The sequence below is a fragment of the Peromyscus californicus genome, unplaced genomic scaffold (genome assembly GCF_007827085.1).
Source record: "Peromyscus californicus insignis strain IS unplaced genomic scaffold, ASM782708v3 Scaffold_3__1_contigs__length_106647218, whole genome shotgun sequence".
NCBI classification, from domain to species: Eukaryota; Metazoa; Chordata; class Mammalia; order Rodentia; family Cricetidae; genus Peromyscus; species Peromyscus californicus.
Window position 1 is genome coordinate 36,040,587 of NW_026294551.1, and position 20,522 is coordinate 36,061,108.

The window sequence follows — 20,522 nt, forward strand, 5'->3', positions numbered from 1 at the left end:
CAAACGGGTTTTTGGATCCTCTGAAACAGGTAGTTGTGAGGCAGAAACCAAACATGGGCTTTCTGCAAGACTCTAACCACAGAGCTATCTCCCCACCCAGCTTCTCATTTCAGTTCTTAAAAAGTAAAAATCTTCCATGAAATAGAGTCCACAAATAAGTGACAATACATACTAGCCTTTTAGACAACCAGACATTAACACAAATAGTCATGGTTAAAAAATGCTTTTAATTGTTTTTATTCATTGAGAATTTCATCCATGTATACAATGTACTGTGAGCCTAGCACCCCTCCCCCACTCATCTTCCTCTCAAGTTAATCTTTTTCATAACAGTGCACTGAGTCCAATCAGTGCTGACATTATGGGACTGTATGTTGGGCCATCCTGGGCAACCTACCAAGGAGGACTTCCTGAAAAGACTCCCTCTACCCTGCAGCCTTTAGTTAACTATTTCACCAGGACAAGTGAAGCTTTACTATGGATGTGGGATGTGAAGGCTACAATATAATGGCTACTTGTTTAGAGAGATCATCAGTGGTAACACATTAGAGAAAAGAAAGTGCCTTTCATTCAAGTTAATGGAAATAGTTACACAGACTCCTTGGGCTCTGCAGAGTATGCTGTGAGGACTACTCGTTAAGTGCCTATGAAATACATACCAAGAACAGGTGAACAAATACTGTGATTTGTTACCAGAACATTTTTCACTGTCCTTGTAGGTAAGCCCTGGCTTATTACAGGTCCTTGAATCAGCTACCCCAGCCATCCTGCTGGGAAAGCAGTCTGTCAGTGTGGAGTCATAACCATGTATTTAAGATTGAGTTCAACTCAGTTACATGTGGTTGCATCACTTTTGACTCCTGTATAAACATTCCGTTTAGAAACTGTTGCTACTGTGGCATCATTCAGTGTTGATTGCTCCTGTACCATCTTATGCTTCTGTGTGATACAAATGCACCAAGCACCATAACTTAGAGACTGCTTACAGTTTAATCATTCTGCCTAGCTTCTACTTATGACCTTACACTCAACATCACAGTTTTAAAGGATATGATGAATTTAGAAGTCACTGTCAATCTTCTGGAGCTGTCAAGAAAAATGGATTCTAGCAAGACTGTCAAGAAAGCTTTATGTAGCCAAGCATGCTGGTGCAAGGCTTTAATCCCACAGCATTGGGAGAAAGGCCGGAGGACTTCTGAGTTCAAGAAAAGCCTGGTTCTACATAGTGAGTTCCAAGTTAGTCAGGGATACACAGTGAGAAAATGTGCCCTTAAGTAATAAAATTATTTAGTTCCTAATATTTTCAGGAGAGATTGGGTACAACTACAGTCCTTTAGTTGCCATAAATTCATTCTCACATTTCCACTTTCAAAGTCCATAAAGTTCACTTAACATACTGGTTTCACCACTGAAGTAAGTAAATGAATTTCTAAAGCTTATGAATTAGAACCACTGTGAAGTACCTTTAGCCCAAGTGGATCAGAAATAAGCATCAAAATGCTACATAAAATTTCAACTCTGAAATAGAAATCAACTAGGTATGATGTTGCATGCTTTCAATCCCAGCATGTCGGAGGTCAAGGCAGGAGAAATGCCACAGGTTCAAGGTTAACCCGTCTCCAAAACATCCAGCTAGTTACAAATCTTAATTATGACTGCACAGTGGGTCTATGCAATGGTCTGTTAATTAAAGATTATCTACGAAAAACTGCAATATGATTTCTTGAACCAGGTCCTCAAAAAGGCCAAGGATAGCAGCATGGTTTGATTGAAGAGTAATCAACACACAGAGGCCGCATTATACATGGGAAACATGGCTTCCTTTTTACCCAACATCAGACTGTTTCAGCACCTATCACTCCACAGAGCATTTAAACAATATTTTTATTTTTTATTTTTTTGAGAAGGGTTTCTGTCTCTACCTTGGCTGTCCTGGAACTTGATCTGTAGACCAGCCTGGTCTCAGATCTGCCTGCCTCTGCTTCCCCAAGTGCTGTGATTAAAGGCTTACGTTTATTCTTTAGATTTATGTGTATGGTGGTTTTGCCTGTATGTATATATGTACACCATGTGTGCCTAGTGGTGGAGATGAGGAGAGGGTGTTGGATCCTCTGGAACTGGAGTTATGGATGGTTGTGAACTGCCATCCAGATAACAGGGAACTGAACCAGAGTCCTCTGCAAGTATCTCTCTAGCCCTTCAAAAATATTTTAAGCTCAAGATATTAATGGTCCAGAACATGATAGAACATGGGAACAGATTTTAAAGTGGGGCAAAAATTAAGCTTTTATTGTTACTGACAAGCTTCAGTTTTCAGACAGAATCACATCACACAAAAGCTCATCTAGTAAAGTTTTAGGTGGCCAGTAACTTCATCAATTAGTTCTACTGGTCCTGGCCCAATTCCCAGGACAGTTCGAGAGCCCGGTTCAATCTGAGTACGTCCAGCATCTTGGATTAAACTTACAGTCAGTCCCAACATCTTTGCATGGGTCAGTAATTCAATGAGGGTGTCTTCATCTGGGGCTTTGACCACCACTTTGGGCTGGCCACAGTCCTCCCACTCTTTGAGCACTTGAGGGTTTCTCCTTTGAGTCTGCTTGTAGGCAGAAACAGCAGCATGAGAACACTGGGCAGCGACCTTCCCTTTTCCCATCTTTAGGTCAGTTCGAACCACAAGAATCAATTTGTACTCTCCACTCTCTCCCAAGATGCTTGCTTCGGTTCCTGTCTCTGTGTCTCTATTTGTCTCACTTGTTGAGTTCTGGGGGAACATCCTAAGGTGGCCCCGGAGGCCCCAGCCCAGGCACATGCCACAAGCAACTCCAGCAGCCAAGCTGAGTGTACCAGGATGAGCCAAATACTCCATAACCAAGAACTTGGAGAGTACCTTAAGGGAAAAGAAAGAAGTTATTATCTAGAACTGGGGTTTCAAGCTATTCAGATAAACCACCTATAAGCAGCAAGCAATGTTTTAGAGCCACACTAAGTCACACAGAGGAAGGCAAGATAGACTGTGGATCTTATGCATAGACACACCTTCCATCCATCCCAAGTACTAGACAATTGAAAGACCCCCAAGAAATAGTTGTGGCAATTTTGAATGGTCAGCAGAATTTTTTTTTTTTTTTTTTTTCGAGACAGGGTTTCTCTGTGTAGCTTTGATGCTTTTCCTGGATCTCGCTCAGTAGACCAGGCTGGCCTCGAACTCACAGAGATCCGCCTGGCTCTGCCCTCCGAGTGCTGGGATTAAAGGCGTGCGCCACCACCCCCCAGCGGTCAGCAGAATCTTTTCAGTTAAAAACCCTACTATTTAAGTCTTCCTTAAATCCTGTGAGAAAAGCAAATGATGTCTTGGCCAATATGCCTAAAGAACTATTGGGGTCAGAGGTCCTTGTGTTCACAGAGAAACACTAAGAGAACCAGGAATGTTAATCACACAGGGGTATCTCCTCAATGGAAGAGATACAAACCAAATACCTCCATTCCATCCAAGAAAGCAGAGAGTAGAGGCTGCTAACAATCTGGTGACTTTTTTGCTATCTGAAGGGACAGAGCTTACCCTAATTCCCCAGAACGGTTATTCCAGACTCTTCCCTCCCCAGACCATTACTCATCCTTAGGGGAGATTTCACAAGTTCTTTTGGCCTGCTGACCACACTAGATTCTAGGTCTTTTTGCTATAGAACCCACCCTCATGGTCACATATACTTTGACTACATAGAAATTCTTTTACAAAGTTTTTAAAGCTTTATTGTGCACCTGGAATTGGACTGATGGTTGCCTGGAAATCTTTTCCCAGATTGTACTATGTTTTAAATCTGCTGACAATGAACTGTCTGGTATTAGACTCTTAGAAGTCTGATCCAGGTTGGTGAAGTCAATGTGCACCATGTTTTCGTTCTTACCTCTTCACACGGTTCACTTCCCTGTATGACACCCGCAGGGACCCCCTTCAAAGAGCCTAAATAAAAACTCACTCTGGAAAGGAGTATAAATCTGTGTCTTCATAATACAGTGGCTCTCACTGTCATGGTAAGCCTGTGGGAGGTGCACTAGGCCATGAAGTCAGGATGCTGTAAGCAAAGCTGCAGCACTGGAAATTAGCATGGATGGGAAACTTATCCAAGATCTAATACAAATTCATGTTACATCTGAACACACGGTATTTGAAGTAGGGTTCTTAAATCTGTGAGTTTTCTACAAGTGTAGCTATCCTAGAGGCATTGGATACCCTTCTCTCCTTCCCTCCTCAACAGGGTCTCACTCTGTAGTTCACCATGCCCTGGAACCCAGACAGGCCTTGAACTTGCACAATCCTCTGGCCTCAACCTTCCAAATGCTGGGATTTGGAATGAGCAACAAGCCTGGCTTGGATTTCTATGTCAGCGGAAACTACCATCAGTTTCTTCCTCCAGTACAGTGTTCAAGCGTTCATATACATGAAACCACCATTTTACAGTGCTTAAGTGACACACTGGGAACTGTGCAATGCACAACCTAAGTGGAATGGATGGCAACACTTACTTTAGCATAAATTTCCCTTTTATCCTTCATAACATACAGACATGTTAACATATGCTAAGTGGAGGGACTCTGGCCAGTTTGAGCATGGCTCTGGCAGGCCTTGCCCTTCTCCCAATCCCTTGGCCTTGCTGAAAACTGTTAGATTACATTCCTAAAGCTAGCCACCAAGGTCTGTTCTACTTTTTGGCCAATCCCTCCTCCTGAGGCTGACTACCATGGCCCAGCTATCAACGTATTGAAGTCCAGCAATCAGAAGCCCCCTTTGGCTCACCTAATTAACATGCCCAATTAAAGTCAAGCACCTCATCCTAACACGAGGTTTCCCCCTTGTACCTTTATAAACCGCCATTTTCCTATGTCCACGTCTGTCTCCTCTATGGTGATATTTTAATTGTACTGAAATGTGGTTTTATTTGTATGTTAATAAATAAAGTTGCCTGGGGGTCAGAGCTAATAGCAAGCCATAGCAGAAACTGGGCGGTGGTGGCGCATGCCTTTAATCCCAACTCTTGGGAGGCAGAGCTAGGCGGATCTCTGTGTGTTACAGCCAGCATGGAGACACACGCCTTTAATCTCAATACCAACCATAGAAGACCTGGAGGTCTGTACAGACAGGCAGTGACGAAGTCATGGGGTTGGGTTTACAACCAATGAGAAGGCAGAATAGAAAGTCTATAAAAAAGACAGACAGGAAGTACCTCTCTTGCTGAGGAAGATAGCAGCGGCAGTGAAGGGTAAGGATTTTAGCTGTTAGCTATTGCTCTGACCTCTTGGCTTTCCTCTTTGCATTGGCTCTGTGTTTCTTATTTAATAAGACGGTTCCATCTACACTCCTCTCTATCCAGAGGCAGTCCTTTGTCCTCTGGGACAAATACCCCTGCCCCCCGCTCCCTGGTTCCTTTCTCTTCTCCCTCATCCTCTATCTCCTGTGTCTTATCTATCTCTTATCCCTGCCCTCTGTCCCTAGGGAGCAAATAAATCTCCTTTGTGCTGAGAACTTGGCTTTGGGGGTCCTGAGCCATTACTTTTCCTTTTTACTAAGTATTACAGATTGATTATAAAGTACCAAAGATTTCCAATTGAAGACAGTATAACAGTATCAATTATTTAAGATAAAATTCACAAGCTAGGTGGTGGTGGTGGTGGTGGTGGTGCACGCCTTTAATCCCAGCACTTGGGAAGCAGAGGCAGGTGGATCTTTGTGAATCTGCAGCCAGTCTGGTCTACAGAGTTCCAGGACAGCCAGGGTTATGCAGAAAAACCCTATCTTGATCCCCTCCCAAAAAAAGATTCACGTACCATAACATTCACACTTTTTTTTGTTTGTTTGTTTTTTTGGGACAGGGTTTCTCTGTGTAGTTTTGGTGCCTATCCTGGATCTCGCTCTGTAGACCAGGCTGGCCTCGAACTCACAGAGATCCACCTGGCTCTGCCTCCTGAGTCCTTGGATTAAAGGCATGCACCACTGCTGCCTGGCACATTCACACTTTTAAAATGTACCATTGGTTTTTTTTTTTTCTTTGTTCTTTGATTATTTGCTGTTGTTGACAGGGTCTCACTCTGCAGTCACGGTGGCCTCACATTTGTGTCTATCTATCTTTTACCTCAGCCTCTCACTGCTGGGAGCACAGATGTGAGCCACCACAGCTGGCATGTAGTGGTGCTAATATATCCCCAAAGTCATGCCAACCATCACTTGTCTATTTCTAGAACAAGCAAGAGTAAAGACGGGATTCCAGCAAGCTGAGGAGCTTCTGCCCAGCACAGGGGCCACCAGGTAATTAGACACTTTACATTAATTACAGAAGGAAGTAAATATTTTGGAGGCAATGGGGACAGACTCAGGACCTCACACAAGCTAGCCAACTGTTCTACCACCATGTTGTATGCCCAGCCTTCTTTTTACCTCTTATTTTGAAACAAGGTCTAAGTTGTCCAGGCTAGCTTTGAACCTATGATCTTTTTACTTCTCCTTCCCAAGGAGCTGGGATCTCAAGTCTAACACCAGGCTGCTAAGACAACTAAAACTTATTGACAATCAAGTGTATTGGGTATAACTTTAAACCTCCTCTAGATAATATTCCTATGGGAATTGGTATGAAGACTATTTTGAGTTAAACAATGACAGACTAAGTAGATGACTTTTTTTCTTTGAGACAGGATCTAAGTATGTAACCCAGGCTAGCTTCATACTTCTAATCCACCTGCCTCAGCAGTGCCGAGACTACAGGCACGTCCCACCACAACTGGCTTCCTTCAGTTACAGTTCTTTGTTTCGTTGGTTTGGTTTTTGAAAGACGGTCTCACATAGCCCAGGCTAGCTTTGAACTCCCCCGTAAGCCAAGGCTGACCAAATTTCTTGTCTTTCTGCCTCTATTTCCCAAGTGTTGGGATTACAGGAACATGCCACCATGAATGGTTTTATGTGGTGCTAAGGATCAAACCCAGCATTTCATGTATGCTATACTCTACCAAATCCTCAATTACAGTTCTTAGTCACTAAAGAGGTACATATCATAAAGCTCATTTATACTTCAGGTGGGCACATGAACTATGTAGTTCAAAAGCAGGTCAAAGTTTATAGCAGAAACTTTAGATGGTTCAGCTATCTATTTAAACCTAAGTGAATTAGTAATTACAAGTGTGTAAGAGTCAGTATGCATGCTTTGATTATTCATATGATTATATGATGTTGTCAGCATTAGCTGTCAAAATGAGAGATCATTTTATACTACAAAGACTCTGCTCCAAATGTAGGATTATTTAAAGCATGAGTAGTTTTTCAGGGATGCAGCCATACAGGGCTAGTGGTGCTGGAGTTCTAAGAAAGATAGTAACAATGCACCAAGCTCCTGAAAAAGAGCAAGTATCAAACCATGGTTGTCTCAATTAGACTTGGTTAGAGACATGGACCCTTCAGAGGGTTGAAATAAATGCAAAATTAGATAAAAGCCTGACTTCTCTATTAGGTTAGCTAGGAAAATCAGAGATAGAAATATGTATATAAAGAGAATGCACACAATTTAGCCAGAATGTAAGTCTACAATGATTGAAGCAGAAATTAAAAGTGATGTCTGTCTGTCTCTCTTTCTTTGGTTTTTCCAAACAGGGTTTCTCTGTGTAACAGCTCTGGCTGGCCTAGAACCAGGCTGGCTTTGAACTCACAGAGATCTGCCTGCCTCTGCCTCCCAAGTGCTGGGATTAAAGGTATGCTCCACCACTGCCCAGCTGCCTCTTATTTTCTTAATGAAAAATGAAACATCAGATATGAAATCATAGGAAGTTTGTAATAGCTATTATGGTGAATGAAGAGCATGTGTAACAGAACTGTGAAATATTTATGTCTGGAACTCATTTCCTGAATGAGTACTAGTCCATGCAACTGTACAGATTTCTCAAGCAGGATTCATCCCAAGTCTAGGACTAACAAGTGTCAATGATGGATAAAAAAAGGACACTAAGATTAAAAGGAGCTGGCAAGGGAATGTTTGGAACTGGTGACTTGTGTGTGGAGCATGGGTGCACACACAGACAGGAATGTGTGGAGGTCAGAGGACACTTTTCCTTTGGAATGTGTTCTCTTCTACTACAATGTGGGTCCCAAGAATTGAATTAGGCTGCCAGGCTTGGAGGCAAGCACCTTTACCTATTGAGGCAGTTCAGGGACCCCCGTTTCTTTCTTTCTTTTCTTTCTTTTTCCTTTTCTTTCCTTCTTTCTTGCCTTCCTTCCTTTTTCTGCAATGCTAGAGTAGACTCTAGAGCAATGGTCCTCAACTTTCCTAATGCTCTGACCCTTTAATATAGTTCCTCATGTTATGGTGAGCCCCCACACGCACCATAAAATTATTTCATTTCTACTTCATTAGTGCAAATTTCCTAGTGTTATGAATCATAATGTAAATATCTGATATGCAACCCCTGTGAAAGGGTCATTCAACCCCCAAAGGTTGACAACCACTGCTCTACAGCCTCCTGCATATATATTAGTAAGGACTCTCCACTGGTGAGACTCACCCCTGCGTCTGCTGTTTGAGACAGCATCTTGCTAAGTTGCCTAGGCTGTTCTTGGACATGATCATGATCCTCCTGCCTCAACCTTCCCAGTAGCTGGGATTCTAGGTATATACCTGCAAACACTTTTCAAGGTACATAGTGTAAGCAGATTTTAATGAATCAAGCATTCAAATTCCAAAAAGAAGCGTAGGGGAACAGAGAAACTAAGACCAGGAGAAGTTCAATACAACAGATGTTTGGTAGCTGTCTGCCAGGTAGAATTAGGAGTCTTCACAATTTCTAGGTTGTAAAATAAGCAAATATTCCATATACCAGACTCAAGAAAAGTTAACCCCTCTACACAGAGTGTCTATACAGGATGGGTAATATACTATAACCTTTACCTATAAAGTTGTCGATTAAAATGGATTCACAGTCGGGTGGTGCATGCCTTTATCTCTAGCACTTGGGAGGTAGAGGTTAGGGTGGTCTACATAGAGACCCTGTCTCAATAATTACATAAATAAAATCAAATTGCTTTTGTCAGTGCCTAACAAGGATGTGGGAGACCAGCTCCCACATTTACCCCAGGGACTCTTGATGAATGAGGGATAAGAGATTTAGATAGAAATAAATAAAGAGGGGAGAGAAACAGAAACACAGGATAGCCTTGGATGGACCTAGATCCTTATCCTCCGGCCCAGAGTTTTACTCCAAAGAGCTATTTATAACAATGCCAAGGGGCGGGGCAAAGGACCTCCCCCTTGCTAATTACAGCCAAGTGTAGACCCTTCCAAACATCTGGTACTCAGGCCCGTGATCAAATCATCCTCTTATGCAGTCCTGCTGGGTAAAGCCACTAGGAAGCCTAGATGGACTCCGACAGAAGGAATAAAGCTAGGAGGTTATAAAAAGAGGATCTCGTGACTATGACTAAAGACTGCCAGAATGAAAAGCACACACAGAAGATGACTTCTGCCAGTGCAGCTGCTCAGTAAGTGCCCACCCAAGCCTGAACTGAGATCACACTTGTTACTGAGCCTTGTAGCCAAGGATTAGGGTTCCAACCAGTTCATGTCCCCTCCTCACTGAGCCTTTAAAAATCATTCCTTGGCCCAGGCATGGTGGCCCACACTTGTAGTTCCAGCATGCAGGAAGTTGACCAGCACTCAGGAGGAAGAGGCAGAGGACTGGAAGTCTGAGGCCTTGCAGTGATTGTCCTGCCTCAGTTTCCTGGGTGCTAGGCTTAAAGACATCCTCAACCACAGCTGACTCAACATCCTTTAATACGTATATAATTTATGAAGGTATGCATAGCTCCAAAGCCATGTTCACTCCCAAATAAGCTCATCCATCTTTGGACAATCAGTTACTTAGATGGATATATTTATTGTTGTTCTGAACATTAAAAGGAAGCTGTAACTCTAATTTTTAAAGATGAGAAATTGAGGATCAATCAGAGAAGATGTGGTTGAATTCTAAAAAAGCTAACAGCCATTACAAAAAGCTGCTCAATCTCATTTAAAAACACATACACCAGTGACAAGCGGGAAAAGAGAGACCAGTGAAAACTGCAAAGATTTCCATGTTTCCTACGAACGTCCTACACCTCCACGAGGTCATTAATCTCATGTTCTAATCTCTTGTCACCACAATCAGAATCCTCTAAAAGGTGTTTCAGTCTGTCCCTTCTCTGCATCCTCACAAACCAACAAGCTCAGGGCTTGACATTGCTCATAGTCAGTCTCCCAGACAACCTTAAACGGCACAGGAAAATAAGTGTGTCCATAAAACCCTCTTCTTGGGCAGTCTAATTAGGCTGCTTCACCAAGCGTGTTTTATCGGGCCTCTTGCTCCAGATAACCTGAGCCATGCTCTATGCAATAATCTACTCCACGGGTTGTTTTTTTCATTTTTCAACCTAAAAAAAAAATCCTTTCCTAAAATTTTTGACCCACCATGGCATAACTTTTTTCTTTCACTTCTAACCTCAATTACCCACTTCTCCTAATCACCGTGTATTGGTGCCTCTCTATTAAAAGTGCTAAAGAACCAGACATTTGCTGGGCAGTGGTGGCGCACACCTTTAATCCCAGCGCTCGAAAGGCAGAGGCAGGTGGATCTCTGTGAGTTCAGGAACAGTCTGATCTACAGGGCAAGTTCCAGGACAGCCAGGCTACACAGGAAACCCTGTCTCAAAGAAACAGATGTGTGTCATTGCCACCAGACAGTTGTCATTTCTCGGGATAGGGTTACTTTATTGTAATTCACACCTGGCCCCAAACACACATGAGGCTATCACAAAGAGGAATCAATTTGTCTGGTCTTACAGGTTTCTTCTTACATAGTTGTTTCTTTTGGGCTTTCACTGAATTTTGTGCAACATTCCCTGGTGACTTTGAAAACTTTAAGCCTTTCCCTTTGAATTATTTAACTCAACTTCAATCCAATGCTCACCTTACCTGACAGTTTTACAGTATCCTAAGCAAAATGACTTGCTATTTGCCTGGAAATATGGATAGTATTATACAATCTTACATAGCCCTTCTGTCTGTATCTATGCTGTCCAATGTGGTAGCCATCAGTGCCATATAGGTAGGTACATTCAATTTATGGCTAAATAGTCAGTTCTAAGGTTATGCTAAGCCACAATTCTCTTATTCAACAATTTGAAAGTGGCTAGTGACAACTCTATCAAACTGGGAGAAAGGACACTGTCATCACTGAAGAAACCTGTAAGACCGGACAAGTTGATGCATCTCTGTGATAGCCTCATCATGTGTGTTTGGGGCCAGGTATAAATTACAATAAAGTAACCCTGTCCCAAAGAAGCGTGGGGAAATGGAAGCACACTGAGACAGCACTGGTCTATAAGCTCTTTTCCAATCCTCTCCAACCAATCAATCAATCATCAATCGATTAACCAGCCGATCAGTACTCTCCAGGACTCACTGTATGCTCCACACACTGTGGCAAAGCCTCAAGAGAGAGCTCTCAAAAGCAAACGACTTCTCCCTGCTGCTAGCTGGCACGGACAGGCAATGAAGTCTGTCAGGCTGTCCGTGGTGAGGGAAGAGAGGCACAGCTGCTCCACACTGAAGTCACTCTCAGGAGTTCCTTTCATCTTTTAGAGAGCTCAACTCAAGCAAAACTGGGATTGGAGGGTTTCAACACAGAAAGAGAATTTCTTTCGTTTTTCTTTCTCCAGAGCTGAGGACCAAACCCAGGGCTCTACCACTGAGCTAAATCCCCAACCCTGAAAGAGAATTTCATAAGCAGTTGGGAGATGTTATTAAATATAGACTTTTAAGCTCAAGGGTTAGGAGAAAAAGAGACTCAGACAGACAAGACAGATCCAATGTCTCCCCCTAAGACATAACCAAGTGTGGGTATGTGTTCAGGAAAGAGTCTCAGAAAGCAAGACATTCCCAAGCACGGATCTGGGTTTCTCAAGGGAGGATCACAACTATCTTAGCATCAGCCACATAGATCATTTGGTGGTTCTCAAGTTATATCTTAAAAGGGTGGCTGCTAAGAAACATTTTTTTTTTCACTCTCTCCTCTTTCTCTCTTCGGACAGAAGGTGTCATGGATGGAATTATAATCTGGTAATAAAAGAACAGAAGCCTTCTGGGTGGTGGTGGCACATGCCCTTAATCTCAGCACTAGGGAGGCAGAGGTAGGTGGATCTCTGTAAGTTGGAGGCTAGTCTTGTCTACAAAGTGAGTTCCAGGACAGCCAGAGCTACACAAACAAATAAACAAACAAACCAATAATCAGAAGCCACTAGGGTTGTCCAAGGGCCATAGGACATGGTCCTTCCCCTTTAAATGGGGTTTCAAGTGAGATTCCTAGACAACTACTGGGAGGGGACCTAGGCTTTAAGCAACTGTTAATTGTGTTAACATTCTTGCTTCTCTACAGGTGAAAGACTTCAACCAGACTCCAGAGTTAGGGAGTTCCTCCCTCTTCCCATGTCCCTACATAATTTTCTTTCTATACTCCATCAAGGTGAGCAATCTCACTCATTCCCAAACCGCCCTACAACCAGGGCGCTTTGGCTCCAAATGTGGGCTTCCAGTTTGTGTTAGATTTCACCGCTCAGAGTTTTCAAGTACTCTATTTGTTTTGATTGAATTCTTTTTTGCTGATCATCAAACCTAGGGTATTGTGCATTCCATCTTTTGTGTGTTCTTTATTTTGTTGTCTTTCGAGACAGGGTTTCTCTGTGTAGCTCTGGCTGTCCTGGCACTCACTTTGTAGAGGAGACTGGCCTCAGACTCAGAGGTCCACCTGCCTCTGTCCCCTAAGTCCTAGGATTAAAGGCGTGTGCCACCACCATCTGGCTTGTGTTCTTGATTTTTAAGAAAACCTGTACTTTCCCTCCTTTGTCCCAATACCACCAGTCACCAAATCCTGCTGTATTTACTGCTCTAAGCCTATCCCCACTATTTCTACCTACAGTGTCCTAATTTCTTATCAAAAACTTTCAACTTTGCTAACTCTAATCTTTGAGGGAGGTGGTTAAGGGAGGAGCATCCCAAGTTCAAGACCAGACTGTGCAATTTAGTGAAGTATAGTGATAAACCAATCTGCCTCTAAGGCTTGAAAGCCATCTTACAGTAAAGACAAACTATATTCATTTCTGTCTATGATTAAATTTGTTTCTCAAGGATTGAGCTATGCCCCACCTATAACCTTAACTACAAAAGGTTCTGTACTTGCCTGTTCCTGGAAATGGCAACCATGCCTTTGTTTCAGGAGGTTGTTAGGACCAACTTGTTTATGCTTATGTTCTGTTTCTGTAACCCCGCCTATTTGCCTGCCAAATCCCCCATTTGGAAACCCCCTACTCTTGAACTATGAAACTCCTTGTCTTCCCCATGTCCAATGCTGATCTCTTGACCCACTCCATTAGGGAGAAACAGCCCATGCGAACGAATAAAAAAAAGCTTGCTTTAATTATTTAGCCAGGATAGGGGTCGGTGGTCGTTCTCCTGCATTTATGGGATTAACAAAAGCCTCATGGTAGAGCGCTTGCCTAGCATGCACGAGGTGCATGCACCACAATACCAATACATAAAAATACTTTTGAATCCATCCTAAGAATCCATCCTTAGAATTCTTTCCCTGTCGCAACAAGGCTGAACAACTCGAAAACGGACAGTGAGTATTTACAGTGTGAGGCTTGCTCTCCATTTTCTCATGCTAGGACTGCATATCAATGCTACCTAAATGAGGAGGCTTTGCTAGACACTAAAATTCGGGTTCTATCCCTCCCCACCATCTTAGTTTCTGCATCCAAAGGAAGGTTTGCAGACCGGGCAAGACCTCCAGCGGCCACCGGGCGGAAGACAGTTTATGAAGTAGCTAACAGGGGGCAGACTGTGGGATAAGATAGTAAGATACGTTCCAGCAGAGACAGAATGAACTACACTCCTCTCCATCGTCCTGGAAGGAAGCAAGACTTACCTGAAGGACTTGCTCACGCCTTGTGGTTCTCCACTCCCGAACAAGAAACACGCTTCGCGCGCGCCACCTATTTCTTCCGGGTTTCCAGAAAAACTGGTTCCGGATCAGGAACTACAAAGCGCAGTCATCCTTCCTCTTGTCACACCCACAGGGCCCGAACTGAGAAAGCCGAACTGAAATCCCGCGAGGACCCTCTCGGGTTGTCAAAAGGAAGGTGGAACATTTCTCTTTTGGAGGCGGGCTCCTCGGGGGGACCGGACCGGAAGTGACGCGAGTGGGTTCCGGTTGGCTGGAGCCCAGCGGCGGGTGTGAGAGTCGGTGCTGGGAGCCGCTTCCAGGATCCTGAGATCCGGAGAAGCCGGGGTCTGAGCGGGTAGGTAGGCGAAAGCGGGGAGTCGGGGGCGCAAGCCGAGGCTTTCCACAGCTCGGCTTCTCCCGTGGCTCTCACACTTGGGCGGTGCAGACACACAACACGCTGTTTTCCACTTGAGGAGTGTTTCAGGTCACTGCTGACTGGCTGTGTCAGCCTGGCGGTAGCCGGGTTATATGGGACACCTCTCCATGGTTGGTTCCCGGGACACTGAACCCAGACACTCCTGACCATTCCTTCCAGACTTGGAAGCCGTCCTTGGCTTCTACAGAGCACCTTCCTCCCGGGGTGTCCAGAACCTTGGTTAAAATGAAGAAGGTCTTCGCTGCTGTTGACCGAGCTGATTTTCCAGGACCTTTCAATGTGGTGTTTGTCCTCTCCAGCCATTAGCGCATTATTCCAAATGTATCTCCATGAAGTGCAGGCATGAGGGTGTCCTGAGGGTACAGAGTTGCCAAAGGAAGGGGGCCTTCTTCTCAGAACTCTTGCTGTGGACCTTGCCTCTTCCTCCAGCTGTCATAAAAAAGAGAGTTCTCTGCCCTTTCCAAACCACTAGTCCCCAACATTTGTATTTTACTGCCGTGGACGTACTTGGCAGCAGACAGGGTGGTCGATTTAAAAATCTTCACTATTCCAAAAGAGGGTGTGGCCTTGTGTTAGGTTACTTATGACCTGCATTTGATTTTACTTAGCCATCTTTTGCTTTGCTTCTACCCCATCAAAAAAACCTAATAATGCATAGATTGGCGCTGTGCATGTGTATTGGCAGATTTCTTATCTTTCTGTTCTTCCTAGATGCTTGTTGACATTTTGTAGAGAATGAGCGTTTAGAGAACTTTCCCGGTATTTCTCTTGACATAATGAAGAATTTTTTTTTTTTTTTTTTTTTGTTTTTTTCGAGACAGGGTTTCTCTGTGTAGCTTTGTGCCTTTCCTGGGACTCGCTTTGGAGACCAGGCTGGCCTCGAACTCACAGAGATCCACCTGCCTCTGCCTCCCGAGTGCTGGGATTAAAGGCGTGCGCCACCACCGCCCGGCTCATAATGAAGAATTTAATATTCCAACTGTTTTATTTTATTTTTTCAAGACAGGATTTGTCTATGTAGACCAGCCTACTTTTAACTCAGAGATCGGCCTGCCTCTGCCTCCCAAGTTCTGGGCCCGGCTATATTCCAACTGTTATTGTCTATGAATTGTGTTATCATTGGATCTGATTGTAGGGGAGAAACTTACTAGGCAGTAGTTTGTATGTGGAAAGTTAATGTTTTTACTGACCTTTGGTACCCCAGAAAAATATGACCAAGTTTGTATGGGTGCAAAATGATTCTAAAGAGGTAATTTCTCCTGTTTAGCTTATTTGCCTATATTATTTTAAAACAGATACATTTTCAGGGCTATATTTCTTAGATACATTTAATAGTACAGTTAAATCCCTGAGGTACACATTCCAGAAGAAAATATGCATATAAACACATCTGAACTACTCTAGCAAATGGTTTGATGCTGTTTACCAATTTAACTACAGCTAGTTTAATGTTTGTTATCATACTGTCCGTATTTTTTGAGTTAGCAAACTGTTTTACACTTGTCTTTGAAATGAGGTGACAAAGCTATGTCTTCTACTTTTTGACAAGTGGAATTGTAAGTTTGATATATCATTAATTTTAAAATCTAGTTAATTTACTTACTGATTACACAACTGCCAGATTCTTTTTTTTTTCTTTTCTTTCTCTTGCTTTTTATTTCTTGTTGTTTTTTGAGACAAAGTCTTAATATGTAACTCTGGTTGTCCTGGAACTCACTACTCCATAGTAGAGCAGGCTGGCCTGGAACTCAAAAAGAACATCCTGGTCCTGTCTCTGCCTCCTGAGTGCTGGGATTAAAGGCATTCTTCACCACACCCAGTCCAAATCCTTTCTTACATTTTGTTTGTTGTATTATCCTTTGTTTTTGTCTTGCTGACTTTGGCTCAAGTCACCACTTTTTTAGGATTTTGAGACAAGGTCTTATTCTATAGTCCTGGACAGCCTCAAATTCACAGAGATTCACCTGCTTCTGCTTCTGCCTCATGAGGTTAAAGACCACTGCACCCAGAAAAATCATTAAATTTGAAATCAGATGACCTAAATTAAAAGTCTGGGTTCCAACACTTACTAAGCAATGATAGGCAAATTACCCAGCATTCAGAGCTACTTTTGATTGTGTTGATAAAAGGACTTACTCCATTTCATGACTGTCATAGTGTTTGGTGAGATGGTACATGTGAAAATCACTGTGTAAGTGCAAGTATGGTGTTTTTATTCAGAGAACTAGGAATATATAAGTTTAGAATAATGTTACTTTGAAGTATTTCAAAATTTAACCATTTATATCATGTCTTGTTTATTACCCATATTTATGATGATGATCTTTGCCCTATTTTTGAAGATAGCCAATTAGTCACCTTAGTTAATAAGTAAGTGACTAGCTTTGCATTTGAGAGTTTAATTCTGACCTCTCTCAGTCATCATGTGTTGTCAGCTGAGAATTTCCAAGTACAGAAAACACTGAAGTTTTTGGTGTGTATTTGACTAATCATTAGAAGTGGCCTACCTTTGCTTACATTAAGTAAGAATCCTTATTATTTACTGAAACCAACATTTAGAATTGTAGTTAACTCTTTAAATGCATAGTTGGTGCCTTCTCATTTAATAGAGGGGAAAATTGGGGCCTCGAAACAATCAGTGATTGACTGGCCCGAGGACTTCGAAAGTAGGTAATGCCAGTGCCTGAACTAGCCTAGAGATCCAAAGTGTTCTTTCGTCTTCCCAAGTTGTCCTCAGGCATTCTGGTAAGCTTTGGTAATAGCCTGGTTTGCATCACACTGTTTTCTTATGTGTGGAAGAGGGACTTGTGTGTCTGTGATACCCCACCCCCACCCCCACCCCCCCCCCACCCCCACCCCCGCTTTTGCTTCCTTAATCCTGCAAATTGTAGGGAAACAAACTGCTCAGTGAGTCTCAGGGAAAGCCTGGGAGGGGACCCCTTGACCACAATGCTTGGGATACTGAGGTGGAAGGGTACTGAGTTCAAAGCCAGTCTGGGATGGACTATATAGAAAGACCCTGTCACAAATGAAATTCTTAAAAGTTGTTCAGTAGGATGTATTAAGGAAAGAAAATTACCTATATTTTCTAGAATATTCTCAGTTCACAATCAGTTGTATCAGGTATTGTGAAATGTCATCATTTAAGTCGAAATGACAGGATCCCTGTAACATGTCTCATGATGTTGCCAATGCATAGGGGAAAGCTGTTTCTTTTCTTTCCTCCTAATATAAAGAACTTTCTGAGCTGCCGTAATACTGATACTCTGTTTTCTTAATTCTGATCTGCAAGGTCATTTCTCTAACTGTCCTTCGAGGTAAACAGCCATTGTAGAAGAATAAATGCTTTGTTTGAACCTTTGCTTCCCCTGACTCCAGAGATGCATTTAGTTTCTCCTGCTGGGGAAAGCAGCCCTGGTAGTGCGGCTTTGTAATCTCCTTTGCATTTGGAAACGAACTCTAGATTAGCAAACCTGGGGAACCAGATGCACTAAGACAATCATAACTGTGATTCTGATTGTTGATAATCTGCTTTCACAAAGATGTGCAAGTATTTGTTCAGAGTAAACTTCGTGGGGGAGGGGGTGCTAGGATTGAGCCCCAGAGCCTTATGCCTCCTAGCATGGGCTCAGCTGCTGGCTAAACCCCAATAACTAGAGTAAATTTTTTGTTTGAAGGTTTTTTTGGTTGTTTGTTTTTGTTGTTTTATAGACAGCTCTCTCCTAGCTGGCCTGGAACTCATTATATAGACTAGTCTGGCCTGAAACTTACAGAGATCTGCCTGCTTCTAGAGTGCTGAGGTGAAAGGTGTGCATTACCACTCCCTGCTAGGATAAATTTTTAAAGAGTGTGTTGTCTCTAGAAACTCTGTTTTGTTTAGGAGGATAGAATTTTCTTAACTGAACTTATGTAATATATAAAACATTACATAAAGCTCATTTTAAAACATGCTTCTTGAAGGGCTGTAGAGATGGCTCCGCGGTTAAGAGCACTAGCTGTTCTTCCAGAGGACCCAAGTTCAATTCCCAACATTCACATGGCAGCTCACAACTGTCTGTAACTCCAGTACCAAGGGATCCAACACACTTACACAGACATACATGCAGGCGAAACACCAGTGTTCATAAAATAAAAACAAATCATTAAAAAAATATGCACCTTGGATATTTGAACAGGAGATACTTTTCTGTGCCATCTAAAAGGTGACATTTGCAGTTTAGGCATATTTAAATTAAGCAATGACAATCCCTTGAGTGCTTTTTTTTGGTTTTTTGAGACAGGGTTTCTCTGTGTAGCTTTGCGCCTTTCCTGGAACTCACTTGGTAGCCCAGGCTGGCCTCAAACTCACAGAGATCCGCCTGGCTCTGCCTCCCGAGTGCTGGGATTAAAGGCGTGCGCCACCACCGCCCGGCCCTTGAGTGCTTTTATTCCAGCTTACCTACCTATTACTGGAGTTGTTAGTGTCCCCTGACTGTTGTGTAGATTGTGGGTCTTTCAGTGTTGCTGCAGTCTTCCTGGTGTAACCGGAAGGACCACACCAATAGTGTAAAGACTGGGAGCTGACTGGGCATGGTGTGCCCACCTTTAATCCCACCGCTTGGGAGGCAGACATGGGTGGATCTTTGGAGTTCAAGGCCAGCCTGGTCTGCAGAGTGAGTTTCTGGACAGCCAGGGATACACACACACACACACACACACACACACACACACACACACACACACACACAGGCCTGGGATTTGAAGCCTTGGTTCAAATTCCGGCTCTATTATCTGACACCTGAGCTGGTTACTTAGCCTCTTGCTATCTTAGTTTCCTCATAGGCTGTGAAGTCAGTGCCCTTTCTGTTAAGGGTCAATGAATAGATTCAATGAAAGCATTTAGACAGTGCCTAGCATACTGTTCCCATCATCTGGTGGCACACTGAGCTCTTGCTGAGAACCCTTTCCCAGCCTTCTTTGGAAAGTGTGTCATCATCGGGCAGTGGTGGCACACGCCTTTAATCCCAGCACTCAGGAGGCAGAGGCAGGCAGATCTCTGTGCGTTCAAGGCCAGCCTGGGCTACAGAGTGAGTTCCAGGAAAGGCGCAAAGCTACACAGAGAAACCCTGTCTCGAAAAACAAAAAAACAAAAAAAGGAAAGCGTATCATTATGTTAGTGCTTACTTGGTATTTAATCATTACTAATGCAGTTTCAAAAAGTAAATATCTTGTTCTTTTTGTGTGAATATTTTACAACACATATATGAGTCTTAATGAAAGGAACCATTTTTGTAGCTGTCCTTTTGTCCTTCTTTTATTGTTGACAGGTTTGGTTTTGTTTGGTTTTTTGTGGTGGTTTTATTTTGTTTGGGTTGGTTGGTTTTGCTTTGTTTTGTTTTTTGAGACAGGGTTTCTCTGTGTAGCCCTGGCTGTCCAGGAACTCGCTCTGTAGACCAGACTGGCCTCGGAGATTCCACTGTGTCTGTCTCCTGAGTGCTGGGGTTAAAGGCGTGTGCCACTAGACTCAACTATTTTTTTTTCCTTTTTAAAAATTTACTTTTTAACATTTATTTATGTAGTTAGTTAGTAATTTTATATTTGTGTCTGCAGAAATCAGAGGACAACTTGAGGGGGTTGGTCCTCTCCCCACATAGGTTCTGGGGATTAAACTCAGGGTTGAGTTTAACATACTTATCCACTCATACATTTTAGGCAAGTGGTGTACCACTTAGCTACACCCCCAATTCCTACTAACAGTTTATATTTTTAAGTCATAATACAGAATTTAGAAACTAAGGCCAACTATCTTGACATTTAACATTCTTTTCTATCATTTTCTTTGCATGGAAAGATTTTTTCAGTGAGATTAGTTGCCTTATCTATTTGTTCATTGATCCAGTTAATAGATGTCTTAGTTACTATTTTATTGCTGTAATAAGACACTGTGACCAGGGCTGGAGAGATGGCTCAGAGGTTAAGAGCACTGGCTGCTCTCCCAAAGGTCCTGAGTTCAATTCCCAGCAACCACATGGTGGCTCACAACCATCTGTAATGAGATCTGGTGCCCTCTTCTGGCCTGCAGGCAGACATGCAGGCA

The 20,522-nt window shown here is 42.9% G+C and overlaps 2 protein-coding genes across 2 annotated transcripts in view; one reads left to right on the plus strand and one right to left on the minus strand.

Moving 5' to 3' along the window:
- Positions 1 to 207: 207 nt before the first annotated feature.
- Ptrh2 (peptidyl-tRNA hydrolase 2) lies at positions 208 to 14,749 on the minus strand. The gene is made up of 3 exons (XM_052758198.1): positions 14,153 to 14,749; positions 13,993 to 14,103; positions 208 to 2,890 (listed from the first exon to the last, which is right to left on the minus strand). Exons 1-3 carry the CDS (start codon positions 14,747 to 14,749, stop codon positions 2,345 to 2,347), a joined length of 1,254 nt encoding a protein of 417 aa, XP_052614158.1. The 3' UTR covers positions 208 to 2,344.
- Vmp1 (vacuole membrane protein 1) overlaps positions 14,022 to 20,522 on the plus strand; it is a 105,921-nt gene continuing 99,420 nt past the window's right edge. The window contains exon 1 of the mRNA XM_052758874.1: positions 14,022 to 14,365. The gene's annotated coding sequence lies outside the window, so the exon portion shown is untranslated. The remainder of the gene's footprint in view (positions 14,366 to 20,522) is intronic.